Here is a 12,255-nt window from a genome sequence, read left to right on the forward strand (position 1 = left end):
TAATACAAAGGATAAGATTTATGGTATATTTCGATACTCGATTGAGAACCAACCGAAGAAAAAGCAGAAAATTATTCCAATAATTAAACATATGATTAAAACAAGTATTGACAATATCAGTTAATGGACAATTAAAATTACTTATAATCTAGTTATAAATCTCAAGAACCTTATATCAAAACCATATATTGAACTAATTAATTGAAATTAAGTAAATTTATTAATCTAGCGTACATATATTCTTAAGTATTAACCTGTCTCAAAGTTAGGCTAAAAGGTTTGGTATTTTTGGGTACTCAGTTGAAACATGCAAGAGCACTACCAAGAATGTACAAGTTCATGTACCGACTGTGTACCAACGTTGTGACTCACCGATGTCTGGGTAACAACACAAAGCAAATTACTCGGTATCACTGTCCTCGAAGAAACGTACAGTACATGTGAGAGGTCTTTCAATCAATTAAAAGCCATGGACCCAGCGGTTAGTGTAACCAAGGTACATTCTAGAGTTCGTGCGTGTGCGCGCAACCGTGTGAATATATTTGTATGTATGTATGTGAATATATATATATATATATATATATATATATATATATATATATATATATATATATATATACATTCTTAAGAAATAAAATTTTCCCACACCGAAATATTTAGGTCTTTAAAAAGGGGGAAGGACTATGGAAGAAATACAAAGCAAGTCACTGATACATTCGTAGATTAACCCTAACGCAAAAAACTTCCAAAATATTAGTATCTTCTATTACAGGGCGTTGAACACCGAAACCTACTCCCACTCACATCTCTCTCGCTCTCCCTGTCACTTGATGGATATCAAGATCCTAACATACCAATGACGCTTCCACTGAAATTATCTAGCACCCGCTAAGGATTACAGTTTAATTTGTCAAAATAAGTCCATGAGATCTTGGTAAAAGATCCACTATGTCACGCCCGTAAACATATCTCTGGGGCAGCAAGCGCCAAGGGCTTTTTCAAATTACATTAACAGTGGTAGTCCTCAAGGTGGTTTAGAGAGAGAGAGAGAGAGAGAGAGAGAGAGAGAGAGAGAGAGAGAGAGAGAGAGAGAGAGAGAGTGTGTGTGTGTGTCTCGTTATATACTGTACTTACCAAAACTTACGCCAACAAGGAAGCGAGCAAATACCATAAGAGCTCTGGAGGACGCACCGAAAATGCTGAGGATGGAGTACAGCGCATTGCCCACAATGAAAATTGCAATGGCAAAAAGTAATGCTCCTCTGAAAATCAATAAATAAGAAATTCTATAAGCAAATAAATAGGTAGGCCAATAAAATACAAATAAAATATATGAATATGCCAATCCAATTCTAATGTGTTAAGCGATTAATTCATAAGAAAAATTCTAGCACTGTTTCAAGAAACAAAATCCTAGTAGAAAGTACCATAAGTATTGTAAGGTTGTTTTAAGTCTAATTTCTCTATTTCACACGAAGAAGTTAGTATTCACACATTGAAGTGGGAAAATAGTATTCACACATTGAAGTGGGAAAATAGTATTCACACATTGAAGTGGGAAAATAGTATTCATACATTGAAGTGGGAAAATAGTATCAATACAGAATCATTTATTGGAAAATTAACCTGATAATTTCCTCCTTCGCTTGATGCAAATTGGACGGTGGCTTCATCGCGTTAGAAAATAATTGAAAAGTCAAGCCCCTCACTTTTGAGATGAATAATAATGAAAATAGAAACTCTTTATTGGGCTTTAGTCAAAGCTCAAGAGATTACAGTTGCTTTGACAAATCTGCTGAACAGCATTGCTGAATGTCTCCTTGGTCAACATTGAATTGGATTGAATTATGAAATCTAGGTCAGAATCCAGACACTGGGATCGGTGAGATCATTCAATGCTGTAGTAAACATTTGAATCATTGCAAAAATAAAAATATGCTCAAAAGATCTTTTTACCACATTCACTCTTACCATTCACATATTCAAATAAAAGAAAGAAAAAGAACAAGATGCTGGTCAAGATATTTAAAGCTTAAATAACTTTGGAAAAATATCTTGAATATGAAGTGTAGAGAACATTGCAACAACAGGTAAGCTTTGAAATATCCAGCAGGAAAAAATCTTTGATGTTCAATACCAAGAAACATTTTCCCAGTGCTAACTTTTGTCATTCAGTACAACATTACAACTTGTAACATAAAGACGTAATGATCTCCTGTCAAAACAATTGCATGTAATTAATTCGTAATTAAGGTTATTAAGAACTCAAATAAGTGCAATGATACCGGGTGTTTAGGAAGCTGCATGTTCACAGCATTAACCACTATATAACATAATTTCAAATCTTGAAAGCTACGATAACATGAGTATCTTGTTGGTTGAAGAGGAAATATTACTTTCGACCTTCGGAAATAACATACTTGAAATCAGCGACCACGCTTATATAGTTATATAAAACGAAATATATTTAAATCTTACATGAGGGGGAAAATATACTTAAATAATTGTCAGATATTATCCCTAACTCACCGATTCAAAAAGTCACGTAATGGTTAGTAAAGAAGTATTACGTCATATCCCGTAATGCATTCTAAGAATAAATATCATATGCTCAATATTAAGAGTAAGCGTAATGTTTAGTAAACAGAGTAAGCGTCATATCCGTTATTCTCAGTAGACAGAGTAAACGTGAGACACTGTAATGATTAATAAAGAGTAATGACAACCCTGTTGTACGCATAATGCAGTTGACATTTACATTTTTAAGCTGATAGGGAAAATGGGTGGAAATAAAAAGAAAGAGGGAAGTTAGCTTGCTAACAATGGTAGCGAATAGTTTCAAAGGTTAAGTATTAGTAAGAGTAATATAAAGTGTTGTTTAGCCATAGTTTTATTTAGATAAAGATAAAATACTTAATATTAATATTAACATATTACAATAATGCTTTGGTGGTATATTAACACAGTGAATTAGTGTCTGGCATTTAGATACGCAATGAGATTTGTTGGTTCTTTCCTGTTAATTAACTTCGTTGCATCTGAAAATGGGGACATAATATCTTGGTTTGGAAGTCATCTATTAATATTCCTAATTTATATTCATATAAGTAAAATTTTACATATATGTATTATATCAGAATATTTTTGGTTTCGTTTCGTCCCATACCATGCTCCTTAGTTAATATTATGTCAGAGTCGTTTTCTCAATGAACAGTACATAATTCAAATTTGTTTGCTTTCCGATTTCACCCAATATATCTTTCAAGGGACGGTATAACTTATTCATTAATGTCTGTTGCTGCGTCACGGGTCTTTCTCTTATAGTATTCGTCTTTTTTTCTCAAGATAGAGACAACTGGTGAAATCAAACCAAGGCCCTTTGCGTCAATATGCGTAGGAGGAGCGTTATATTTAATTAGCATGATTATTTGCAAAATTGAATCTATTCTAGTTACAATGGCTTATTAAAGTTCTATTTTCTTTATTTTTTTTTTTCTGGTATTCCCGGCAACTAGAGTGGTGTTTTGATACTGAAATTGACCCTTGTGGATTTTGCAAAGTGGGGTTATTGGAATTATTTGAGAAGCTATGCAGTGAGGCTTGTCAATTGATGTGGTGTTTTTAGCAAATGACTTTCATGTCTTGAGGGAGAAATTGGTGAGTCGGAACGAAGTCCATCTCCGGATATAAAGTCTCCATTTGATGAGTCTGATTTTGAATTTACTGCCATGCTTGCTTCAAATTGTAAGCAATCTTGCAAACCCTGTTGTATATCCAGAGTTGCTTTGAATATTTCTCCTTCGTTCGTGCAATTTTTTTTTATTACTTTCCGTGGTGATTGCTATCATGTATATCGTTTCTTCAGAGAAATGTATTGTTGGTAAATTGTGATCTACTAATATACTATTTATCATTGAGGGGTAGCATCCTTCCAGACGCAGCCCCAGTTTTATTTCTATATTAGTTGCTGTCGCAATTCTTATCTCTTCTTGTATATTACTTATATTGTTTTGGAAAAAGCGATATACAATCTCCCATTTGCAAAAATAGAATTTGACTTTGCCATATCATCATGAAATCCATTATGCAATGATAAAGCACGTGAAATAACGCTAAAATTTTTATCATTGAGTATTATTTACAAAATATGGCGAGAACATACTTTATCAACAGTTTGGGAATTGGCCATTATTTCAGTTTTTTTATAACCTGGAAAGGACAAAATTTTAACTGCAAACTAGCGACCGATTGCATTGACATGCTATATAAAATCATGGAATAAATGAGCAATGCAATGCTTGTATGAATACTAAAAAAAGAGGGCATTTTATCATCAGTGCAGTGTGGGTTTCAAATAATTCACTCTACATTGAATGTACTTGTCCGTCTCGATTCATCTGTTTGCGAGTCGTTTGCCTCCAGCCAACATCATGTGACAGTATTCTTTGATCTAGAAAAAGCAAATGATACCACGTGGAAGTATGATATCCTTATAACGGTCCACAAGTTTTGTCTGAGAGGTGAATTGCCTTTATTCATTTGGGCATTTTTAAAAAGGCGGCTCTTTTATGTTAGAGCAGGTAACACTCTGTCTAAAAGAAAGTGCCAGGAAGAAGGAGTCCAACAGGGCAGCATGCTGAGCCTTAATTTATTTGCCCTAGCAATAAATGGGATCTCTTCCGTGATTCTAGATGACGTTCTCCACATGCTCTACGTGGATGAACTTTCTGTTCCACTTGCAGGAGCAAGAATGGCAACAGTTAAAAGAAAGCTTCAACTAACGATCGATTGAATTTTCAAATGGGCAGATTTGAATGGCTTCAAGTTTTCTACAAATAAAAGTTGTCCTTCATTTCTGTTGCATTCGTGGTATACACCCAGACCTATATATATATATATATATATATATATATATATATATATATATATATATATATATATATATATATATATATATATATATACACCAACGTGTTCTCTGTCTTGAATAAATGCAATTATTGGGTCTATACCTCGACAGAAAGTTGACTTGGGTCTCGCATCTAAACTAAAAGTTAGATATTTAGAGGTTTTAAACACTTTCAAAGTATTGGTGATCCATCTTGAAATGCAGATCTTCACTCTCTCCTAAGACTATATAGAGCCCTTATTATACTCAAACTTTTATATGGATATGAAATATATTCTTCAGCTTCCCCTACCAAGTTGAAGATTTTAGATTCCATTCACCATGCTGGCATTAGATTAGCTACTAGGGCTTTTGAGTCATCCCCTATCCCTAGTCTGTTAGCTGATGCAGGTGAGTGGCCTCTGGACTTATATCACCAGTGTACTATAATTAGATATGGGTATAGGTTATACAAGCTTCCTAATTCCCTGTCCTTTCAAATAACCAGTACAGAGAATTTCTTTCCATACCATGAGGCTCACTCTGCATTCCCAAAGCCTTATGGATTCAGAGTGAAACAACTGTTAAAGAGCCTAAATCATTCCAGGAGTGGGGTAATACCTTTCAAAATATCAGTTACCCCTCCCTGGAAACTTCCAAAGATTGCTCTCTGTAAGTATTTCACAAGTTCTAAAGGCAGCATGGTAGATAAAGAAATATGACCTATCCTTTTGGAACATGCAGAAGAGCATAAGGATAGTGGATTTATATTTACGGACGGCCCCAGATCCAGTGCTGGTGTTGGATTTGGGGTGTATAACACTCCTTTTAATTGTAAATATGTACCCCCTTTAGCATCATCTAGCTTTACAGCAGAGATGTATGGTATTATGACTGCTATTGAAGAAAATAAATAATGAAAGAGGGTAATTTTACAATTTCTAGTGATACAAAAAGTGTCTTGCTGGTATTGACTGCTTTTAATCCAACTAACCTGTAGCACTGCAGGCAGGGGAGTTAAGTTTTGCTGGGTTCCAGCTCATGTGGGTGTGCCAGGAAATGAAGAGGTAGACAAATTATTTCCTGAAAGATATCCATGTAATGGCATTTCGTCTTCTATCAAAAGATCTCTTGGTTTTATTTGGCAAGATTATTGGAATTCTGTGGATCAGAATAAGATGAAGGAGATCACAATTGCTATATCTCCATGGAAGTATGATAATATGCCTAGAAGGTGGGAAACTGCCTTCTGTCGCCTAAAAATTGGGCAAACTCATTTGATACACGAGTTCTTGATGACTGGCAGGTGCCAACCCTTGTATGCTGGTTGCTTAGTTCCCCTGGCTGTTAGTCATTTAGTTATTTAATGTTCCAATCTTGAGGATGTAAGAGAACGATTCTTCTCTGAAGTTGTTGGTGCTGGCAGGTACATCCTCACTAAGATTCTTGAAGGAAAAGTTATGTATGATGCCAGAGGCATTTTTAAGTTAACATTGGAAGCTGGTCTTCTTACTCGTTTTTTCTATGTTTTATTGTTAAACTATTAATCAATCTTTAATTTTCAAATTTTTTATCTTCAGTTACTAATTCTTTATTAATCATACTTCAATCGGCATCAATGACCATTGATGATATGATACCACATAATTACCAATCAATAATTCATTCATTCTCCGCCATCTTTAATCTGTATTATTGGTGTTTGGGTATTTTCTCTCTCCTCCTCTTCCTCTCCCTTCAGAAACATTGCCATAACCTGAGAGGTCTATTTGGCACATTTGAGGAGTGGGACTGTTGTCTTTTATTTAATCTTCATTTTGCACCATAGCATTCACTTTTCTTGGAAATTCTGTCGCGAAGAAGGGTAACACATAAACTTAGCTATGCAGGTACTGAAACAAATATCAGAACGATGATCTGAGCTACTTTACTCTCTACATTAGTTGCCAAGTTATATATCTGCTTATTAATTGGTTTTGCTTTGTATTCGAGTTATCGTTATCTATTAACTGTCTTATTTTTCTTTCAATTTTTCGTTTTCTAGACTTTTTTGGCTACTTTCGTAATATTTTTGTTTTATGCTGAAGTTAATCCTTGTGGATTTTGCAAAATGGAAGAGTTGGAGAAACTTGGGAGGCTTTGTAGTGAGACTTGTATTTCTTCTGTTGATTGATGCGGTTTCTTGCAAATTTCTTATATCTCCTAAGGAAGGAATTGGTGAATTTGAGTGGGAATGAAGTTAATTTTCGGGTGTAAAGTCATCTGGTGAGTCGTCCTCTGAATTTTCTGCTATGCTCTCTTCATATTGTGTGGAATCCTGCTCTACATCCTGAGTAGCTTGAAATTCATCTACTCTGCTCGTATGGTTTTGTTGTCTTTTATTCCTCTTCATGGTCCTTGCTACCTTATCAAATGTTTCTTCAGAGAAATACATTGTTGGTATATTGTTATCTACTAATATGCTGTTTATTATTGAGAAATAGAATCCTTTTTGACACAGCCCCAGTTTTATTTCTATATTTGTTATTGTTGCAATTCTTGTCTCTTCTTGCATATTTTTAGGATGCTAGTTGCAACAGCCTGGCAATTCCCTGTACTGGTGGATGTTACTTTGGCATAACTTATGGCGTTGTCAGTGGTGGATGTTGCATATCTGCTCGATTTGATCTCTTGCATTCTCTTTTTTATTGGATCCTTTCTCACTGGACATTTCGTTGCTAAAGTTCTAAGCTGTTGATTACAGCCGACACATTTCTTTGCATTTATTATACATTCTTTGTATGTATGGTCATATGATGAACATTCAAGAGAATATTTTGTAGTTTTTATCTTTAGAACATTCCTTATACTGATGCCCTTAAGAATAGCATTTATAGCAAAATGACAATTTCAGAAACATATCCTGTTCATTATATTGACTTAGGATGTATGGGTAGGCTATGAAAGGCCTCATATGGCTCTCTTTGCCATCTTCAGTGCTTCAAACTACTTTCATAAACGTGTGAATTTTTCGGGAGTTTTATAACATCATCCACCTTAGCCCAATAATTTTTCCTCTCAATGCTTTCTTTAAGTTCTTCTTTTCCATGTTCTGACATTTTTTTGTCCAAATGTTTCCCTACTATAGTTTTCACAGCATTATATCGTGGGGGTTCAATCACTTCAAACTATTCATTTAGAAAACATTACTGATCTCCGTCTTTAGGATCCTATCTGGGTGATCTACCTCTACATTAAAAAACTATTTTGAGTTAGCCTGGCTTACCTGGGAACTCTGGCCCCAGTGGTTCCTATACATTTCCATAGTTTGAGCCATCCATTTCTTGTATCTCATTCTTAATTTTGCATCATATCATTCACTTTTCTGAAGTTTTGCCACAAAGAAGAGCGACACATAAACATAGCTATGCTGGCACTGAAAGAGAGGCCAGAACGATGCAAATGACATAGAAATGAAGAAAGATTTTCAAAAACCTCAGTGTCCATTATCCTCGGATAATAATCGATCATCAAAACATGTCTTACCCCTATGGGTGTTGGAGGTTGACTCGGTGGCTGTTACCTTAGTGTAACTTGTGCCGTTGTTTATAATGGATGTTGCCTATTTGTTCGCTTTGATCTTTTGCATTCTCTTTTTTATTAGGTAATTTTTCACTGGACACTTCGTTGCTAATGTTTTATGTTGTTGATTGCAGTTGATATGATTCTCTGTATTTTTCGACATTCTTTGTATGTATGATCCACTTATGAGCACATTTTGAAATTTTTATCTTTAGAACTTTTCTTAGACAGATGTTTATAATGGTAGACTTTACTGTGAAAAGGTAATTTCACAAATATATAGTGTTCAATATATTGACTTGGAATGTTTTGGTAAGCTATGAAAAATTCTCCTTCTATAGCTCTTTTTACCATCTGCGGTGATTCACTTTTCATAGTGTAGAAACTGCTTGGAAGTTTAATCACATCCTCCACTATAGCCAAATAATTTTTCCTTCCAATGCTTCCTTTAAGTAATTCTTTTCCGTATTTTGCCGTTGTAGCGTCTGGGTGTTTTACTAATATAGTTTTCATAGCATTATATTTCAGGTTGTCTATCACTTCAAAATGTTCATTTAGAAAAATCGTGTTGTTCTTCATCTTTAGAATCTTATCTGAATTATCGTGTATATTACCAAAGAATGTCAAGTCCCCGTGTGGGTTAAATCATGAATCCTAGCCTTCTGCCTTGGCCTGTATGGCACCTAAGTATTGCCAAAGCGGGAGTCGTCTGGTTGGTTTGTCGTGAAGATGGGGACGTTTGTCATGTGTTTTAATCTTCCTTTTGCATCAAAGTATTCTTTTTTCTTTAAGTTTAGCCACAAAGAATGGTGACACAATCCTAGCTATGGTGGCATTGAAAATGAGGCTAGAACGATACAGATGACCTGGAATTTAGGAGAGATTCTGAAAAGCTCAAAGACCACTCTCCACAGATAACTAGACAGTCATGAATACACGTCTTACCACTACGGGTGCTGGAGGCAATTCAACTGGAGTATACTTCAAATCCGGTAATGCGTAGTAGACAGCGTAGATGTAAAATCCTATAAAGCTTAGTAAACAGAGTTAACATCATATCACATAATGCATAGTCGAAAGAGTAAACGTCATATCTAATGAAGATTAGTAGACAGAGCAAACGTCAATCCTGCAGTTCTTAGTAGAGAGTAAAAGTCATTTACTTTGCATCATCATAAAGAGAGTAAACATCATATCCTACAATGCTTAGTTGACAGAGTAAACCTTATATTTAAAGAACATATCCCCAAATGATGCCCAACGCTATCTTGAGCTTTTAATTCAATACTTCTCCATTCATCATCTCCTACTTCGCCTTTCATAGTCCTCAGCCATGTAGGTCTGGGTCTTCCAACTCTTCTAAGGCCTTGTGGAGCCCAGCTGGACGTTTGGTGAACTAGTCATGGTATGACAATGAAACAATCTCCAATAGATTTAGTAGATTTGAGAACAAAGCTCTCATAAGGATATTGGGAGTTAAATGGCAGGACAGGATTAGAAGTGAAACTATAAGAGAAATTACTCGAGTGCCATATGTGGATGAGATCATGATGAGGGGTAGATGGAGATGGTTTAGGCATGCTCTTCGAACTACCCAAGAGAGATTAACTTTCGCATATATTATAATTTCAAATACACTAGTACCAGAAATATTGGCGTTACAATACGCATAAAATCCCAAATAATTATACATACATAGATATATTATATATATATATATATATATATATATATATATATATATATATATATATATACTGCATATATAATATGCATATATATTATTTATAAGTATTATATATGCATACATATATAAATATGTGTGTTTGTGTGTCATATAGCAAATGCTGTGATTGTCTTTATACACTGGTGGTTTCATATATGAGAAGGGATGTGGCAGAAAATGTTGCCTTGCATTTATATACAGTAGATCCATCCCATTCCATTGTAAGTATAAAACCCTTTTAGTAACAAAAAGATTTTTGGGGATGTCGATAAATACAAACTGCTACATAAAATAATTCCGTTTCAGAAGACATCATTTAAAACAGACAACTCTAAATGAAAACACTTCATTCATGTTTCCCCTGCTCAATTCAAACAATCATTTATTAAATCTATTTAACAAAACTATAAAAATATTCAAACGAATATATTTTTAGTCCCTATTAATTTCAAAATGTCCTTGAGCAACTTCTCAGACGATCGTATAATTTCACTATACACAGACCTAAAATGAAATTCGTTTACCAAACGCCTCAACATGAAACTAAGGACAAACTACCACTCAGACAAAGTAAGTAGGTCAATAATGCTACTATCTAGAGCACACACTTGTTAAAAATAATAAAAATACTGGTTCATGAAATAAACGATCTTAGCTGTCACAAAAACTAGAAATTTACAATCATTTCAAGAGTCCTTTGTTACGAAAGTTTATAGCATCTAAGGACTAATGAGTTCCAGAAAGTGACTTTGCCAGCAACAATGAGGAATTTCGTTCTCTTCATAGCACAAGGTTCCATTTCATTGCTATCTGATACCAAGACAGAGGATAGATAGAATTACACGGTTTTGTTGGAGAGAGAGAGAGAGAGAGAGAGAGAGAGAGAGAGAGAGAGAGAGAGAGAGAGAGAGAGAGAGAGAGAGAGAGAGAACCTCTTCCACACCTTTGTCCTTGTGCTGTAAATCGAATTCGTTAAAAGGTCCTTAAGAACAAACAAAACACTAAAGAATTCTGAGGTACCAGTGATGAAATAAATGGTATTGCCAGAAATAGCTTACTTCTACCTGTGCCAAGATCCAAAATAAAACTCATTATAGCAATTCTCTTAATAGTAATGCCTTAAAATATCTTCAAAATTCCAGCAACGTAAACTTTACATTATCTGTAAAGATTCTTTAAAATATCGTCAATTCTAAGCCTCCCCTTCTCCATCCATTATACTGTAAACTGATAATATGTCAAAGAGGCGTAGATGTATCTACGATGGAGAGAATTTTATGATGTTAAGAATGTGAACGAAAACATAGTAATAATGTCCGCATGTCAATCATATACTTCACTTTTACTTAAAGAGCTAAAAATCGATAAATAGATCGTTCAACTTGGAAATTATCGGTCAACAAGGACATAACCCTTCTTTGTCATTTGACTTCCTCATATACATAAATATATGTGCACCAAACTTCTACAGCATATCAAATGGAGAGAGAATGTGTGTATATATTTTTTCTTTTTTTAATCCTTGGCCAATGACTTGGAGATAATTAAAATAATAATAATAATAATAATAATAATAATCACGATAAAAGTATTCCCGTCACTACCTGAATTAAATTTGACCAATACATACAAGTATGCACTGCTTCCTAAACTCTTATGATACGATCGAGTACAGCCACACACGAGAGTGCGGTACGCAATAGCGGATGTTGAACCCTGCTGAAATGTGAGTCACCTCTCGTCCGGATGCCGTGCACGTGATTACATTCACCGTCAATTGGTATCATGCTAAGCATTCAACTTATTTTTAAATATCTTTCCAAAATAAACAAATGAAATTCTTTAAAATTCAAACTTACAGGAAAATTAAATCATATTCAGAAATATTTAAAGACTAAAATAATTTGACATTTTGAACGATTATGGAAATGTCTCTTTCTTCTCTCTCATGCAAAGAAAATGTGAGAATTTGAAGGCTAAAAGAAACTATTTCACTTTCTCAATTCACATTCTTATTCTTCAAATTGACAAAAAGTATTCGTAAATTATGATAGATTTTCTCTCTCCCCCCCCATACAAA

General features: G+C 34.5%; 1 protein-coding gene across 1 annotated transcript in view; it reads right to left on the bottom strand.

Annotated features, from left to right (window-relative positions):
• The window catches only part of LOC137658708 (major facilitator superfamily domain-containing protein 8-like), a 62,631-nt gene that overhangs the window by 22,099 nt on the left and 28,277 nt on the right, over positions 1-12,255 (bottom strand). The window contains exon 3 of the mRNA XM_068393708.1: positions 1,135-1,262. Coding sequence (XP_068249809.1) covers positions 1,135-1,262 — 128 coding nt within the window. The remainder of the gene's footprint in view (positions 1-1,134; positions 1,263-12,255) is intronic.

The sequence above is a fragment of the Palaemon carinicauda genome, chromosome 1 (assembly GCF_036898095.1).
Source record: "Palaemon carinicauda isolate YSFRI2023 chromosome 1, ASM3689809v2, whole genome shotgun sequence".
Classification (NCBI taxonomy): Eukaryota; Metazoa; Arthropoda; class Malacostraca; order Decapoda; family Palaemonidae; genus Palaemon; species Palaemon carinicauda.